Source organism: Oncorhynchus tshawytscha, linkage group LG07 (assembly GCF_018296145.1).
Source record: "Oncorhynchus tshawytscha isolate Ot180627B linkage group LG07, Otsh_v2.0, whole genome shotgun sequence".
Taxonomy (NCBI): Eukaryota; Metazoa; Chordata; class Actinopteri; order Salmoniformes; family Salmonidae; genus Oncorhynchus; species Oncorhynchus tshawytscha.
The window spans coordinates 53,872,028-53,891,163 of NC_056435.1; the positions used below are offsets into that span (position 1 = coordinate 53,872,028).

General features: G+C 44.8%; 1 protein-coding gene across 9 annotated transcripts in view; it reads right to left on the bottom strand.

Moving 5' to 3' along the window:
* LOC112254833 (calcium-dependent secretion activator 1) overlaps positions 1–19,136 on the bottom strand; it is a 164,426-nt gene that overhangs the window by 40,648 nt on the left and 104,642 nt on the right. For all 9 annotated transcript variants that reach the window (XM_024427734.2, XM_042324622.1, XM_024427729.2 and 6 more), the window contains exons 7-11: positions 14,681–14,792; positions 4,182–4,321; positions 3,447–3,513; positions 2,514–2,622; positions 655–867 (exon numbers count right to left, since the gene is read on the bottom strand). In XM_024427734.2, coding sequence (XP_024283502.1) covers positions 655–867; positions 2,514–2,622; positions 3,447–3,513; positions 4,182–4,321; positions 14,681–14,792 — 641 coding nt within the window. The remainder of the gene's footprint in view (positions 1–654; positions 868–2,513; positions 2,623–3,446; positions 3,514–4,181; positions 4,322–14,680; positions 14,793–19,136) is intronic.

Below are 19,136 nucleotides of genomic sequence, written 5' to 3' on the forward strand. Positions count from 1 at the left end.
AGAGACAGAGACAGAAACAGAGACAGAGAGAGAGAGCGAGAGACAGAGAGAGAGAGAGAGAGAGAGAGATATACAGAGAGAGAGAGAGAGAGAGAGAGAGAGAGAGAAGAGAGATAGAGACAGAGAGAGAGAGAGAGACAGAGAGAGACAGAGACAGAGAGAGAGAGAGAGAGAGAGAGAGAGACAGAGAGAGAGAGAGAGAGAGAGAGAGAGACAGAGAGAGAGACAGAGAGAGACAGAGAGAGAGAGAGAGAGAGAGAGAGAGAGAGAGAGAGAGAGAGAGAGAGAGAGAGAGAGAGAGAGACTGAAGGGGCAAAAACGTTATGTGAAGTTGCACCTTTAAACATGTGAAGTGTGACTGGTTGGTGATGGTGAGTGGAGGCCCGAAGGATGCCGAGTACTCTGTGTGATACAGCAACGAGGGTGGCGTGCCTACGTGCGTGTGTGTGTGCGTGTGCGTGGCTGTGTGTTAATGTTAGTTCCACAGAGCAACGTGTAACACTTACAGTATGTGCCTGCAGTGTGGCGTGGGGAGAGACGCATGGCGTGGTGAAATGTTATGGATGAGAGCTGTCACGGGATTGGGGGGATGAAACCTGACACTGCCTTCTGATTGGTTGATCTGATGGTGAGGTTTAGTATTGGTTTACTCACAGAACTGGGAGATGGGCGCATCCATCTGGGCAGCTGCGCCCCCCTTGGAGTTGAGTTTCTGGACCTGGGTGGGGGGCACGGGCTTGTGGGACTGACCGGTGGCCCGGTACATGGCCTGGACCCACAGGATGCGGTCTTGCTCGTCATCACTAGCAAAGATCACAGTGTCGCCCTCCTTCACTGCATTGAAGAAGGTCCTCCCACCATCAAGACCTAGAGACAGAGAAGAGGGTTCAGGGACAAGTTGTGTGTGTGTATGTGTGTGTGTGCATAAGTGTATGTGCGCATGCATCCATTTGTGCTTGTCTGCGTGTGTGTATATACAGTTAGAGTCTGAAGTTTACATACACTTTGGATGGTCATTAAAACTCGTTTTCCAATCACTCCACAAATTTCTTGGGGATAACCAGTAGTTAAACTATAGTTTTGGCAAGTCGGTAAGGACATCTACTTTGTGCATGACACAAGTCCTTTTTCCAACAATTGTTAACAGACAGATTATTTCACTTATAATTCCCTGTATCACAATTCCAGTGGGTCAGAAGTTTACGTATACTAAGTTGACTGTGCCTCTAAACAGCTTGGAAAATTCCAGAAAAGGACGTCATGGCTTTAGAAGCTTCTGATAGGCTAATTGACATAATTTGAGTCAATCGGAGGTGTACCTGTGGATGAATTTCAAGGCCTACCTTCAAACTCAGTGCCTCATTGCTTGACATAATGGGAAAATCAAATGAAATCAGCCAAGACCTCAGAAAAATTGTAGACCTCCACAAGTCTGGTTCAACCTTGGGAGCAATATCCAAACGCCTGAAGGTACCACGTTCATCTGTACAAACAATAGTACGCAAGTATAAACACCATGGGACCACGCAGCTGTCATACCGCTCAGGAAGGAGACGTGTTCTGATGCTGGCGGAAACAGGTACAAGAGTATCTATATCCACAGTAAAACAAGTCCTATATCGATATAACCTGAAAGGCCGCTCAGCAAGGAAGAAGCCACTGCTCCAAATCAGCCATAAATAAAAACAGACTACAGTTTGCAACGGCACATGAGGACAAATATCGTACTTTTTGGAGAAATGTCCTCTGGTCTGATGAAACAAAAAGGGAAAAGGGGGAGGCTTGCAAGCCGAAGAACACCATCCCATCCGTGAAGCACGGGGGGTGGCAGCATCATGTTGTGGGGGTGCTTTGCTGTAGGAGGGATTGGTGCACTTCACAAAATAGATGGCATAATGAGGAGGAAAATTATGTGGATATATTGAAGCAACATCTCAAGACAGTCAGTCAGGAAGTTAAAGCTTGGTCGCAAATGGGTCTTCCAAATGGACAATGACCCCAAGCATACTTCCAAAGTTGTGTCAAAATGGCTTAAGGACAACAAAGTCAAGGTATTGGAGTCAATCACAAAGCCCTGACCTCAAACTTATAGAAAATTTGTGGGCAGAATTGAAAAAGAGTGTGCGAGCAAGGAGGCCTACAAACCTGACTCAGTTACACCAGCTCTGTCAGGAGGAATGGGCCAAAATTCCCCCAACTTATTGTGGGAGCTTGTGGAAGGCTACCTGAAGCGTTTGACCCAAGTTAAACAATTTAAAGGCAATGCTTCCAAATACTAATTGAGTGTATGTAAACTTCTGACCCACTGGGAATGTGATGAAAGAAATAAAAGCTGAAATAAATCATTCCCTCTCTATTATTCTGACATTTCACATTCTTAAAACAAGGTGGTGTTCCTAACTGACCAAAGACGGGGAAATTTTACTAGGATCAAATGTCAGGATTTGTGAAAAACTGAGTTTAAATGTATTTGGCTAAGGTGTATGTAAACTTTCAACTTCAACTGTATGTACCTGGCTGGGGGTCAGTGTAGTCCACAGTGTAACCATCCAGCTGTAGCAGCTCCTGTGGCTCAGACTTCTTCTCTCTGTAGCTGCACATGGCAAAGGTGTACTGGCTCACCTGCACCAGAGAGGACAGACACGTCATACCCTTCATGTGCTGAGGAACATTACAGGATCAGTCGTGACTTTTCAAGTATGAGTTTCTTTAAAAAGGTGTTATATTTGTGTGGAAACCATCCCTTCCCAGTGGCAGTTTGGGAACACCCGCCCTTCAGCACCCCCCTTAAACGGAGAGTCAAGACTAAACCAATTCACCTTGGTGCTGTGCAGACTGGTTTAATATGATTCTTAACGACTTCACACAAGCAAAAAGCAACCATGCCTGAAACTATATATTCACAGTGTTATGAATTAATTATGGTATATTTGGTAGCATTTCGTAGTGTGACTGATTTACTAATTTCATTAGTACTGTACAAAGTTAGAGGTGCGCTATTTGATAGATTCCCCCGCTCCCCCTACCTCCAGCTCCCAGAGGGGAGCCCTGAGGTCAATCTACCCCCGCCCACCTCCCCATCTCATACTTCTGAGTGGGAGACCTTCCCAGGTAGTAGCCTGCCTAGCTCACAAACTTGAATCAGGGCGCCCACTCCCACAAAGTTAATTGACCCACAGTCCCACACGGTGACATGATATCATTGACATGACGTGCAAATGAGCATTAGAAAACCTATCGCGCAAATGTTACCATTACGATGTTTTTGTGCGGGTGCCCCGTGCCGCCCCCCTGCAAGATGTTGCCCTGGGCGACTGCCAATATCACCTATACCTAAATACGCCACTGCTTCAGGCACATGTTTCTTAAGGTGTTGGTGGTGTACTAATTTGAATAACCTTTGAATTGAGCAGACCTGATATTTCAGAGGCTGATTATATACCTACCTGAACCAGGACAAAGAAACGCTTCTTCCATCGCTTCCAGACGTTTTTCCCAAAAGCCCACAAATACCTTCCAGAAAACAATGTTAAAGTTTATTACATGGCATTGGTATGAGAATTTTAATATTATTGCTAATATTGTTTCCTGTGTTGTAGCAACAGCAACAGAATGGACAGGTTTAGCCCACACTAAATGTATAGACAAGACTGTATCCCCTCCTACGTGGAAAGGAGAGGCTGATCTAATCACTGTTTATAATATCTCTTACAGAAAAACACAGAATTCATGTTATGTGTAGTTTCATGTTATCACATGTTGCTTTACATGTTGTCACATGTTATCACATTAACTTTACATAAGATCACATGTGAAATGTATGTGGTTTCCATTAGGGATGACAATGATGTTTCATGCAGACTGGATGACCCTGAGTTGACAGAGGCTTTGTTGCTCCCCAAAGGTGAAACAGACAAGGACAAAAGGGCCCTCAACAGGCAGGCAGAATGGTCATAAGACATCTAGTCATGTTCTGCAACTATAATATTATAGTGTATCTACGGAAACACAAGATAATTCATACAGATTGTCTCAATGAATTCCAACACCTGATGGTGGTCTGAATGGTATGTCAATGTCATACAATATTTATGATTATGGTCCTCAATAATTTGCAGAGCATTCCATGGGAAACCTTCTAAGAGTTGTACAGATCAGATCTGCAGCTTGTCCATGCTTACCCAGAATGCTTCATGTTCTGCGGTTTGTCCATGCGGATGGCCAGTTTGATCTGAAGGTTCTGGTCGGGGCAGGCCTTAGTGATGGCCATCTTATGGAGCTCTGAGGCTTTGGGGCTGTTAGGGGTCGGGTGGAGGACCACCTGGAAGAGAGAAGTATCAAATAAATTCATATTGAAAGAGAGATTTAGAGATGAAGAAAATATGACAATATCTAAACTAAACTACTTGTTTTTATCCTTTATTATTTAATCAGGTGAGTCCCATTGACATCTCTATTGCACTCCTCACTGCCTTTTTCCACCTGGACAAAAGGAACACCTATGTGAGAATACTGTTCATTGACTACAGCTCAGCGTTCAACACCATAGTGCCCTCAAAGCACATCAATAAGCTAAGGTCCCTGGGACTAAACACCTCCCTCTGCAACTTGATCCTGGACTTCTTGACGAGCCACCCCCAGGTGGTGAGGGTAGGTAACAACACATCCTCAACACAGGGGTCCCTCAGGGGTGCGTGCTCAGTCTCCCCGTGTACTCCCTGTTCACTCATGACTGCACGGCCAGGCACGACTCCAACACTATCATTAAGTTTGCCGATGACACAACAGTGGTAGGCCTGATCACCGACAACGACGAGACAGCCTTTAGGGAGGAGGTCAAAGACCTGGCCGCGTGATGCCAGGATAACAAACTCTCGCTCAACATGATCAAGACAAAGGAGATCATTGTGGACTTACAGGAAGAAGAGGACTGAGCACTCCCCCATTTTTCATCCATGGGGCTGTAGTGGAGCAGGTTGAGAGCTTCAAGTTCCTTTGTGACCACATAACCAACAAGCTAACATAGTCCAAGCACACCAAGACAGTCGTGAAGAGGGCAAGACAAAACCTATTCCTCCTCAGGAGACAGAAAAGATTTGGCATGGGTCCTCAGATCCTCAAAAGTTTCTACAGCTGCACCATCGAGGGTATCATAACTGGTTGCACTACTACCTGGTATGGCAACTACTCGGCCGCAAGGCACTACAGAGGGTAGTGCGTATGGCCCAGTACATCACTGTGGCCAATCTTCCTGCCATCCAGAACCTCTATACAAGGCAGTGTCAGAGGAAGGCCCTAAAATTGTCAAAGACTCCAGCCTCCCTAGTCATAGACTGTTCTCTCTGCTACTGCATGGCAAGTGGTACCGGAGTGCCAAGTCTTGGTCCAAGAGGCTTCTAAACAGCTTCTACCCCCAAGCCATAAGACTCCTGAACTTCTAATCAAATGGCTACCCATACTAGTTGCATTGCCCCCCTCCACACACCTTTTACACCACTGTTGTCATTATCAATGCATAGTCACTTTAATAACTCTACCTACATGTATATATTATCTCAATGACCTAGTCTAACCGGTATAATGACTCTGTACTGGTACCCCTCAGTATATAGTCTCCACATTGACTCTGTACCGGTACCCCCCAGTATATAGCCTCCACATTGACTCTGTACCGGTACTCCCTGTATATAGCCTCCACATTGACTCTGTAACGGTACCCCCCAGTATATAGTCTCAACATTGACTTTGTACCAGTACACCCCAGTATGTAGTCTCCACATTGACTTTGTACCGGTACCCCCCAGTATGTCGTCTCCACATTGACTTTGTACCGGCAACCCCCAGTATATAGTCTCCAAATTGACTCTGTACCGGTACCCCCAGTATATAGTCTCCACATTGACTCTGTACCGCTACCCCCAGTATATAGTCTCCACATTGACTCTGTACCGCTACCCCCAGTATATAGTCTCCACATTGACTCTGTTCCGGTACCCCCAGTATATAGTCTCCACACTGACTCTATTCCGGTACCCCCAGTATATAGTCTCCACATTGACTCTGTACCGCTACCCCCAGTATATAGTCTCCACATTGACTCTGTTCCGGTACCCCCAGTATATAGTCTCCACATTGGCTCTTTCCGGTACCCCCAGTATATAGTCTCCACATTGACTCTGTTCCGGTACCCCCAGTATATAGTCTCCACATTGACTCTGTTCTGGTACCCCCAGTATATAGTCTCCACATTGACTCTGTTCTGGTACCCCCAGTATATAGTCTCCACATTGACTCTGTTCCGGTACCCCCAGTATATAGTCTCCACATTGACTCTATTCCGGTACCCCCAGTATATAGTCTCCACATTGACTGTGTTCCGGTACCCCCAGTATATAGTCTCCACATTGACTCTGTTCCGGTACCCCCTGTATATAGTCTCCACATTGACTCTGTTCCGGTACCCCCAGTATATAGTCTCCACATTGACTCTGTTCTGGTACCCCCAGTATATAGTCTCCACATTGACTCTGTTCCGGTACCCCCAGTATATAGTCTCCACATTGACTCTGTTCCGGTACCCCCAGTATATAGTCTCCACATTGACTCTGTTCCGGTACCCCCAGTATATAGTCTCCACATTGACTCTGTTCTGGTACCCCCAGTATATAGTCTCCACATTGACTCTGTACCGCTACCCCCAGTATATAGTCTCCACATTGACTCTGTTCTGGTACCCCCAGTATATAGTCTCCACATTGACTCTGTTCCGCTACCCCCAGTATATAGTCTCCACATTGACTCTGTTCCGGTACCCCCAGTATATAGTCTCCACATTGACTCTGTTCTTGTACCCCCAGTATATAGTCTCCACATTGACTCTGTTCTGGTACCCCCAGTATATAGTCTCCACATTGACTCTGTTCCGGTACCCCCAGTATATAGTCTCCACATTGACTCTGTTCTGGTACCCCCAGTATATAGTCTTCACATTGACTCTGTTCCAGTACCCCCAGTATATAGTCTCCACATTGACTGTTCCGGTACCCCCAGTTATAGTCTCCACACTGACTCCATTCCGGTACCCCCAGTATATAGTCTCCACATTGACTCTGTTCCGGTACCCCCAGTATATAGTCTCCACATTGACTCTGTTCCGGTACCCCCAGTATATAGTCTCCACATTGACTCTGTTCTGGTACCCCCAGTATATAGTCTCCACATTGACTCTGTTCCGGTACCCCAGTATATAGTCTCCACATTGACTCTGTTCCTGTACCCCCAGTATATAGTCTCCACATTGACTCTGTACCCCCGCTACCCCCAGTATATAGTCTCCACATTGACTCTGTTCTGGTACCCCCAGTATATAGTCTCCACATTGACTCTGTTCCGCTACCCCCAGTATATAGTCTCCACATTGACTCTGTTACCGTACCCCCAGTATATAGTCTCCACATTGACTCTGTTCCGCTACCCCCAGTATATAGTCTCCACATTGACTCTGTTCTGGTACCCCAGTATATAGTCTCCACATTGACTCTGTTCTGGTACCCCCAGTATATAGTCTCCACATTGACTCTGTTCCGGTACCCCCAGTATATAGTCTCCACATTGACTCTGTTCTGGTACCCCCAGTATATAGTCTCCACATTGACTCTGTTCTGGTACCCCCAGTATATAGTCTCCACATTGACTCTGTTTGGTACCCCCAGTATATAGTCTCCACATTGACTCTGTTCCGGTACCCCCAGTATATAGTCTCCACATTGACTCTGTTACCGGTACCCCCAGTATATAGTCTCCACATTGACTCTGTTCTGGTACCCCAGTATATAGTCTCCACATTGACTCTGTTCCAGTACCCCCAGTATATAGTCTCCACATTGACTCTGTTCCGTACCCCCAGTATATAGTCTCCACATTGACTCTGTTCCGGTACCCCCAGTATATAGTCTCCACATTGACTCTGTTCCGCTACCCCCAGTATATAGTCTCCACATTGGCTCTTTTCCGGTACCCCCATATATAGTCTCCACATTGACTCTGTTCTGGTACCCCCAGTATATAGTCTCCACATTGACTCTGTACCGGTACCCCCCAGTATATAGTCTCTACATTGACTCTGTTCTGGTACCCCCAGTATATAGTCTCCACATTGACTCTGTTCCGGTACCCCCAGTATATAGTCTCCACATTGACTCTGTTCTGGTACCCCCAGTATATAGTCTCCACATTGACTCTGTTCCGGTACCCCCAGTATATAGTCTCCACATTGACTCTGTTCTGGTACCCCCAGTATATAGTCTCCACATTGACTCTGTTCTGGTACCCCCAGTATATAGTCTCCACATTGACTCTGTTCCGGTACCCCCAGTATATAGTCTCCACATTGACTCTGTTCTGGTACCCCCAGTATATAGTCTCCCCATTGACTCTGTTCCGGTACCCCAGTATATAGTCTCCACATTGACTCTGTTCGGTACCCCCAGTATATAGTCTCCACATTGACTCTGTTCCGGTACCCCCAGTATATAGTCTCCACACTGACTCTATTCCGGTACCCCCAGTATATAGTCTCCACATTGACTCTGTTCCGGTACCCCCAGTATATAGTCTCCACATTGACTCTGTTCCGGTACCCCCAGTATATAGTCTCCACATTGACTCTGTTCTGGTACCCCCAGTATATAGTCTCCACATTGACTCTGTTACCGGTACCCCCAGTATATAGTCTCCACATTGACTCTGTACCGCTACCCCCAGTATATAGTCTCCACATTGACTCTGTTCCGGTACCCCAGTATATAGTCTCCACATTGACTCTGTTCTTGTACCCCCAGTATATAGTCTCCACATTGACTCTGTTATGGTACCCCCAGTATATAGTCTCCACATTGACTCTGTTCCGGTATCCCCAGTATATAGTCTCCACATTGACTCTGTTCTGGTACCCCCAGTATATAGTCTCCACATTGACTCTGTTTTGTACCCCCAGTATATAGTCTCCACATTGACTCTGTTACCCCAGTATATAGTCTCCACATTGACTCTGTTCCCCCCAGTATATAGTCTCCACATTGACTCTGTTCTGGTACCCCCAGTATATAGTCTCCACATTGACTCTGTTCCAGTACCCCCAGTATATAGTCTCCACATTGACTGTTCCGGTACCCCCAGTATATAGTCTCCACATTGACTCTGTTCGGTACCCCCAGTATATAGTCTCCACATTGACTCTGTTCCGGTACCCCCAGTATATAGTCTCCACATTGACTCTGTTCTGGTACCCCCAGTATATAGTCTCCACATTGACTCTGTTCCGCTACCCCCAGTATATAGTCTCCACATTGACTCTGTACCGCTACCCCCAGTATATAGTCTCCACATTGACTCTGTTCTGGTACCCCCAGTATATAGTCTCCACATTGACTCTCTTCCGGTACACCCAGTATATAGTCTCCTCATTGACTCTGTTCTGGTACCCCTAGTATATAGTCTCCACATTGACTCTGTTCTGGTACCCCCAGTATATAGTCTCCACATTGACTCTGTTCCGGTACCCCCAGTATTTAGTCTCTCTGGCAGCCTGGGCCCCAGTGTGCCGGTGCTTTGTGACACGTTTGAGCTGGTGGCTCAGCCTATCTGTGTAGCTGTGTAGCCGTATCAAAGGAGAGAGAAGCGCAGCAGCCGACACTCTCCTCTACTCCGCGTCTCTCTGCTCCACACTGCCCCCCTGAAGAGGGGGCCTAATCTATCTTTGCTGAGTTAAAGAGCTTTGAGGAAGCATTGTGGCCCGGCTGGATGACTGGCTGGCTGATTGACTGACTGCCTGCCTGGTTAACTGACTGCCTGATCAACTGACTGACTGGCTCACTTTTTGACTGACTGATAGCTGCCTCTCTGCCACTGCAGAAGGAGACCAAAGAGCCCCTGTCAAAGCCAAGGTCACTACCACAAAGTGATGTCTTACAGCCACTCCCCTCCCCTCCTCTCCTTTCCACAGCCTCAGCCTCAGTCTACCACAGCCACAAATCAGCCCTAGCTATCCCCTCTGATAACCAGCAGTGAGCCCAGCCGAGCCCGGGGCCATCCGTCACACGGTCACAGGATGATCGATTGCTCTCGCTCTCTGCACCAGAGGACAGCGCCAGAGAGGAGCAAACCAGATGATTAAGACATTTCCGCATGACTTTCCTGTCACAGATGATGCAAATTGCATAATTAATATGCAACTAATTAAAACATGTTAATCAAAGTGAAGAAATATGATAGCTGTGTACAGTATGTGGCCCGAAGATATCACTGAGGAACTGTGACGGGGTCACAGCTCAGAGGTAAAACTGGTTGAAATGAAGTTCTGGTTGTGGGGGGTTAAAACCATCACTGACTCAGCCCACCTACAGTACTGTACTGAATAAGCACCAGGCTGTTTAGATGAGACTGAATCAGCCTCTTTTTGTCCTTTTGTCTGGAGTCCAAATTGAAGATTTTTGGTTCCAACCGCCATGTCTTTGTGAGACATGGTGTGGTTGAATGGATGGATCTCTGCATGTGTATTTCCCACCATGAAGCATGGAGGAGGAGGTGTTATGGTGTGGGGGTGCTCTGCTGGTGACACTGTCTGGTATTTATTTATGAATTCAAGGCACACTTAACCAGCATGGCTACCACAGCATTCTGCAGCGATACACATCCCATCTGGTTTGAGCTTAGTGGGACTATCTTTTGTTTTTCAACAGGACAATGACACAATACACCTCCAGGCTGTATAAGGGCTATTTGACCGAAAAAGAGAGTGATGGTGCTGCATCAGATGTCCTGGCCTCCGCAATCACCCGACCTCAACCTAATTGAGATGGTTTGGGATGAGTTGGACCGCAGAGTGAAAGAAAAGCAGCCAACAAGTGCTAAGCATATGTGGGAACACCTTCAAGACTGTTGGAAAAGCATTCCAGGTGAAGCTGGCTGAGAGAAAGCCAAGAATGTGCAAAGCTGTTATCAAGCCAAAGGGTGGCTTTTTGAAGAATCACTAATATAAAATATAGGTGGATTTGTTTAACACTTTTTTGGTTAATACATGATTCCATGTGTTGTTTCATAGTTTTGATGTCTTCACTATTATTCTACAATGTAGAACATAGTAAAAATAAAGAAAAAACCTTGAATAAGTAGGTGTGTCCAAACTTTTGACCGGTAGTGTATAACAATACAAACATAAGAGTGAGGAAGATGGAGAAAAATACAGAGAGAGAGAAAGAGGGGGACAGGCGACAGATAGAGAGAGAGACTTTAGTGAGAGAGAGGCTGTAGAGAGAGACGGTAGAGAGACACTGTAGAGAGAGAGAATGTAGAGAGAGAGAAAATGTAGAGAGAGAGACACTGTAGAGAGAGACATTGCAGAGAGAAAGACTGTAGAGAGAGATATTGTATAGACTGTAGAGAGAGAACTGTAAGAGAGACACTGTAAGGAGGAAGACTGTAGTGAGAGACTGTATAGAGAGAGAGAGAGAGAGAGAGAGACTGTAGAGAAAGAGATATACCGTAGAGAGAGAGAGAGAGAGAGACTGTATAGAGAGAAAGAAAGAGAGAGAGAGAGAGAGAGAGAGAGAGACTGTAGAGAGAGAGAGTGTAGAGACAGAGACTATAGAGAGAGAGAAAGAGAGAGGGATACTGTAATAGAGAGAGAGAGAGAGAGACACCACAGAGAGTGAGTGTAGAGAGAGAGACTCTCCTTTCCACAGAAAGCCTCAGAGGGATACTGTATAGAGAGAGAGAGAGAGAGACCGTAGAGAGAGAGAGAGAGAGAGATACTGTAGAGAGAGAGACCGTAGAGAGAGAGAGAGAGACCATAGAGAGAGACCGTAGAGAGAGAGATACCATAGAGAGAGAGACTGTAGAGAGACTGTAGAGAGAGAGACCGTAGAGAGGGAGACAGTAGAGAGAGAGATTGAGAGAGACTGTAGAGTGAGAGAGAGAGACTGTGGAGTGAGAGAGAGAGAGACTGCAGAAAATTACTGTAGAGAGAGATAGGGTAGAGAGAGAGAGAGATTGAGAGAGACTTTAGAGAGAGAAACTGTAGAGAGAGAGAGACTGTAGAGAGAGAGATTGAGAGAGACTGTAGAGAGAGAGACTGTAGAGAGAGAGATTGAGAGAGACTGTAGAGAGAGAGACTGTAGAGAGAGAGATTGAGAGAGACTGTAGAGTGAGAGAGAGACTGGGGTGAGAGAGACCGCAGAAAATTACTGTAGAGAGAGATAGGGTAGAGAGAGATTGATGAGACTTTAGATAACATAAACTGTAGAGAGAGAGAGACTGAGTCCAAGATTGAGAGAGACTGGTTAGAGTGCCGTGTCTTTGAGAGACTGTGGGTGAGAGAGAGATGAGACTGCAGAGAATTACTGTAGAGAGAGATAGGGTAGAGAGAGAGAGATTGAGGAGACTTTAGAGAGAGAAACTGTCTGGGAGAGAGAGACTTAGAGATAGAGATTAACCAGAGAGAGACTGTAGAGAGAGAAACTGTAGTGGGAGAGAGTTTTTCAACAGGTGTAGAGAGAGAGATTGAGAGAGACTGTAGAAAGAGAGACTGCAGAAAATTACTGTAGAGAGAGAGAGACTGTAGAGAGAGAGGAGACTGTGAAGAGAAAGAGAGAGAGAGAGACCATAGAGAGAGAGAGTGTAGCGAGAGAGACGAGAGAGAGAGAAGAGAGAGAGAGAGAGACAGAGAGAGAGGTGGATACTGTATAGAAGAGAGACTAATATAAAATATAGAGAGGATTTGAAGACTTTTTGAGAATACAGAGAGATGTGAGAGAGAGAGAGACAGACTAGACCTAGAATGAGAGACTGGAGAGAGAGAGAGAGTAAAGAGAAAGAGAAAGAGTGAGAGACCATAGAGAGAGAGAGAATGAGAGACCGTAGAGAGGGAGACATAGAGAGAGACTGCAGAGAGAGAGAGAGCAAGAGAGAGAGAAGGCAAGAGAGAGAGACTGTAGAGAGAGAGAGAGAGAGAGACTGCAGAAAATTACTGTAGAGAGAGATATTGTAGAGAGAAAGACTGTAGCGAGAGAGACTGTAGCGAGAGAGAGGGATTGTAGAGAGAGAGATTGAGAGAGACTGTAGAGAGAGAGATTGAGAGAGACTGTAGAGAGAGAGACTGTAGAGAGAGAGATTGAGAGAGACTGTAGAGAGAGAGACTGTAGAGAGAGAGATTGAGAGAGACTGTAGAGTGAGAGAGAGACTGTGGGGTGAGAGAGACTGCAGAAAATTACTGTAGAGAGAGATAGGGTAGAGAGAGAGAGATTGAGTGAGACTGTAGATAACATAAACTGTAGAGAGAGAGAGACTGTAGAGAGAGAGAGATTGAGAGAGACTGTAGAGTGAGCGAGAGACTGTGGAGTGAGAGAGAGAGAGACTGCAGAGAATTACTGTAGAGAGAGATAGGGTAGAGAGAGAGAGATTGAGAGAGACTTTAGAGAGAGAAACTGTAGAGAGAGAGAGACTGTAGAGATAGAGATTGAGAGAGACTGTAGAGAGAGAAACTGTAGAGAGAGAGACTGTAGAGAGAGAGATTGAGAGAGACTGTAGAAAGAGAGACTGCAGAAAATTACTGTAGAGAGAGAGAGACTGTAGAGAGAGAGGGAGACTGTAGAGAGAGAGAGAGAGAGAGAGACCATAGAGAGAGAGAGTGTAGCGAGAGAGACTAGAGAGAGAGAGAGAGAGAGACAGAGAGAGAGGTGGATACTGTATAGAGAGAGAGAGAGAGAGAGAGAGAGAGAGAGAGGGAGAGAGGGAGAGGGAGAGGGGGAGAGAGAGAGAAACGAGAGAGAGAGAGAGAGAGAGCGAGACAGACCGTAGAGAGAGAGAGACTGGAGAGAGAGAGAGAGAGAGAGAGAGAGAGATACTGTAGAGAGTGAGAGACCATAGAGAGAGAGAGACTGTAGAGAGAGACCGTAGAGAGGGAGACTGTAGAGAGAGAGACTGCAGAGAGAGAGAGAGCAAGAGAGAGAGAAGGCAAGAGAGAGAGACTGTAGAGAGAGAGAGAGAGAGAGAGAGACTGCAGAAAATTACTGTAGAGAGAGATATTGTAGAGAAAGACTGTAGCGAGAGAGACTGTAGCGAGAGAGAGGGATTGTAGAGAGAGAGATTGAGAGAGACTGTAGAGAGAGAGAGATTGAGAGAGACTGTAGAGAGAGAGAGACTGTAGAGAGAGAGATTGAGAGAGACTGTAGAGTGAGAGAGAGAGACTGTGGAGTGAGAGAGAGAGAGACTGCAGAAAATTACTGTAGAGAGAGATACTGTAGAGAGAGAGAGAGATTGAGAGAGACTGTAGAGAGAGAGAGAGACTGTGGGGGAGAGAGACTGTAGAGAGAGACTGTGGAGACTGTAGAGCGAGAGGGAGAGACTGTAGAGATAGAGACTTTAGCAAGAGACTGTATAGAGAGAGGGACTGTAGAGGGACAGACTGTATGCAGAGAGAGACTGTAAGGAGTAAGACTGTAGCGAGAGAGATTGTAGAGAGAGAGACCGTAGAGAGAGAGAGAGAGACCGTAGAGAGAGAGAGAGACCGTAGAGAGAGAGACTGTAGAGAAAGAGAGAGAGAGAGACTGTAGAAAGAGAGACTGCAGAAAATTACTAGAGAGAGAGAGAGAGAGAGAGAGAAAAATATATATATATGTGTTACCCTTCCCAGCTCTTTGTCCTCCAGGGCCAGAACTCCAGTGCTTTCTGTAAACAGTTTCACCTTGACAGCAGGGAGGGGGTGTGTGGTGGTGAAGTCTCCCTGGGTCCCCCAGCTGAAATACAACACACACACACATTTGGTGTAAAGTACCTAAGTAAGTAGTTTTTTGGGGTATCTGTACCTAACTTTACTATTTATATTTTTGACAACTTTTACTTTTACTCCACTATATTCCTGAAAAAAAATAATGTACTTTTTACTCCTTATATTTTCCCTGACACACAAAAGTAGTCATTACATTTAGAATGCTCAAGCAGGACAGAATTATGGCACCTATCAATATAACGATTTGTCATCCCTACTGCCTCTGATATGACAACTGCAGTGTTTGTAAATGATGTCTGACTGTTGGAGTGGGCCCCTTTCTGTCCGTAATTAAGAATATGAAAATAGTGCCATCTAGTATGCTTAATATAAGGGATTTGATGTGTAGCATTTATTTTTACTTTGTACTTTTACTCAAGTATGACAATTTAGTACTTTTTCTAGAACTGTACTTAAGTACATCTAAAACCAGATACTTTTAGACTTTTACTCAAGTAGTATTTTAATGGGTAACTTTCACTTTTACTTGAGTAATTTTCTGTTAAGTTATCTTTACTTTTACTCAAGTATGACAATTGAGTACTTTCTCCACCACTGCACAAACATCAGAAGCATTTTACCGTCACTACATTCAGGCATGGCTCAAAACATGGGAGCAACTGGATTCAAACTAACGTAGATAAACAACCTGCACTGAAATTTCATTTGGAAGGGAATTTCTGTTCGAGCTGCCATTCGCAGTCTTTACAGTGAATGTAATTGAATTGAATCCCAGCCTTACTTAACATCTGCCTGGCCCAGAGGTATTGCACAAGATCTAGTAAAAAAAACGACATCTCCGTCCCTTTTCTCTCTCACTTTCTCTCTCTCAATTCAATTAAAGTGCTTCAACAGCCTGTATTGGCATGGGAAACATATGTTTACATTGCCAAAGCAAGTGAAATAGAAAATAAACAAAAGTGAAGTAAACAATAAAACATTAACAGTAAACATTACACATTACAGTTCAAAAGGAATAGAAACATTTCAAATGTCATATTATGTATATATACAGTGTTGTAACGATGAGCAAATAGTCAAAGTACAAAAGGAAAAATAAATCATTGCCCTTTTCGTGTGGCAACAGGTCACAAATCTTGCTGCTGTGATGGCACACTGGTATTTCACCCAATAGGTGTTCTCTCTCCCTCTCTCTCCCTCTCCCTCTCTCTCCCTCTCTCTCTCTCTCTCCTCCCTCTCTCTCTCTCTCTCTCTCTCTCATCCTCTCTCTCTCCCTCTCTCTCATCTCTCTCTCTCATCTCTCTCTCTCATCTCTCTCTCTCTCATCCTCTCTCTCATCCTCTCTCTCATCCTCTCTCTCATCCTCTCTCTCATCCTCTCTCTCATCCTCTCTCTCATCCTCTCTCTCATCCTCTCTCTCATCCTCTCTCTCTCATCCTCTCGATACCTGCATTCTCAGAAGTAGTGAGTGGTGGTTAGATATAAACTACTAGAAAACCAAGGTGGAAAAGAAAAAGCTAGGTCTGACTGAGTAAGCAATTTACTGTTGAATTATGAGACAGACTGAGAACAGCAGCTGACACTTTGTCTTGGCTGAACTTGCGGAGAGTTAGCTGCGGGGAGTAGAGGGAGGTGATATGAAATGCATTGTCTGGTCCCAGTCCCACACACACTTTGCAGCAGCAACATCAATTTATTACAGAGGAGAGATGGAGTGGTACTGGTGCACCAAGTCTAGGTCCCAGAGGCTTCTAAACAGCTTCTTATTTTTCTTAAAACTGCATTGTTGGTTAAGGGCTTGTGAGTAAACATTTCACTGTAAGGTCTACAGCTGTTGTATTCGGCGCATGTGACAAATACAATTAGATTTGAGACAGAGGAGACAGGCCACCGACCGCACCACGCAGGGAGCACTACCAGCCTGAGGAAACACTACCACGACACAGAGACAAACACACATGCACATTCACGCATGCACACACACGTGCACACTCACAGAGTGACATATACTAACATGTTCATAAGGGTTATTGTGTCTTTAATCATAATTGGATATCACCATCAAGGAGGCAGAGCCAGCATTGATCAGGCTGAAAGCTATTCTTTCTCAATTACTGTGTGTGTGTGTGTGTGTGTGTGTGTGTGTGTGTGTGTGTGTGTGTGTGTGTGCCCGCGTGTGTGAGCGTCTGTTTGTGCTGTTTGTCCTCCTGCTGTGAGTGTCCCTCTACGTGAGCTGCATCTGTGAGTGACGATGTGACAAATGGAGACACAGAAAGGGAACAGGGGAAACGGTGCGTGAACACAGCAAGAGTGTCACTCCTCCTGCTCCTCTCTGACACTACCACTCAGCACCACCAGGGGGGGCCAGTGGTGTCTCATCTTACACGGAACTGTTTCACATTGGCACCATATTTCTACTTGTATTGATCATTTATTGAATATAGGTTGTGCTGCCATCCTGTTAGAAGGTAACAGATTATTTAATTACAATGGTTAAAATGGATTTTCATTGTGTTCCATGGTGTTATTCGCCACCTAGTGGAGCTTTCTGGTACTTGGACTGTAAGGAAAACAGGAAGAGACACGCAGAGGAGGAAACCGGAAGAGACCCGAGAAGCAGCTAAAAACAACGTTATGGTGCAGGTCTTTCAGTGCAGTTCTCTTGTCACGCTTCTGCCTCGGAAAATATTTGTTTGTAAGTTCGATTCAAGCATTTAGCTAGTGATGATAATCTTGTTATTGATAGAGTTGCTTACATGTCAATGTTGGTTGGTTGCATTTACTCACACAAATTGCAATGCCTTTCATGTATGTCGTTAGCTGTATTACTTTGCTCGTGCGTCATGCAAACGAATTGTAAAATATACAATACTGTAGTTTTGTTACTGTTTCTAGTGTAATATGCTTTGTTATTCTACGTAGATGGTTGTACATTATTAGAGTAATTAAAGGAGTTAGCCAATTACCATATGAGTAACAATTAGCTATATGGTTTGGCATCATGCCAGATGCATGGTACCTTAACACGTGCTTTGTATTCATGCAACTTCAAATGTATAATGTACAGCTACAGTATGTCGGTGTGAATTGAATACTAAAGTATATTCTTTTCTGTATTTTGCAGTTTCACAACAAACGTTTTCAATATATTAATTCAAGAAAAGTCACGCCTTGGGAGTTTTATTGAAGACTTAGTTGTTAGCTATCTGTCTAGTTTTGCATGGGAACGCAACTCAAGGGCAGAATATAGATATGAATATGGATATAATAAATAAGAATGAGTGTAGTACTGTAATATCTTCAAGAAGCAGAAAGATCGTTTGTTCAACAAAATGACAGCAAGTCCTAGATCAGTCCGGATTCAGACGCAGGATCTTAATTTGAGACAGTTCGCTACAGCAGGGAAATTATTCTGCAGCAAAAGCAAATTATTATGTGGATTATAATTAATGGACATTTTTGTAGGGGAAATCAAGACTGACATTTCTTAGTGGAAATTACAAACTTCAGAAGACTTTTTAAACTTCAAATTCATTACAAGTTTAAAATGTCCTGCATTTCAGGAAAGTTGTCCTGCAACCGGGTGGTCAAATGAAGATCCTACATCTGTATGTGTCTCATCATGCTTAAGGGGTTTGGAATTCTCTTACAACAGATAGGGGTACAGTTTGACTAAGGTGACTGGACAAAGAGGGAGTTGTATGAGCGTGTGTGTGTGTGTGTGTGTGTGTGTGTGTGTGTTTGGAGGTAGCTGCAGCGTTGTGTGTGGTAGGCAACAGAGGCCATTTGAAGAACATGACGGGGACCTTGCCGATGGAAGCAGCAACACCAAGGTCCATACTCCTACTGTGCAGCATATAAATTAGTGTCTCATTCATGTTTGGGTTGAGTGGCTTGGAGTAAGTCCCATGTCAATACAAAGGATGAAACAGTCACCTCTTTGTCTCTTATGCTGGTCCCTCATCCCAGTACTACATCAACCCCATCACCTATCAATCACTTTCCAGTCTTCACAAATGGATTACATTATTGTGTTGTATTTGACCTTGCATCGGTGTGCATCGTGTATATTACAATGGGGGTAGTTGAAGCTTGTCCAGTCAAAGGTTGTGTCAGTGTTTTCCCATAAGTACAGTATGTATACGTCGCTGCAGATTGCTAAGATACACAGTGGCTGTGTATGGCTCACCCATGACGCCCTATTCAATCCATGCCTGGTGAATTAGATGAGCTTTGTGTATGTGTTGTGTGCATGTTTTCGTTTTTTTGAGTGTACAAACAATGTGTGTGTGCATACGTGGTCATGCATGCTTGTGTATGTGTACCTGCATGCTTGTGTTATCCTGTTTGT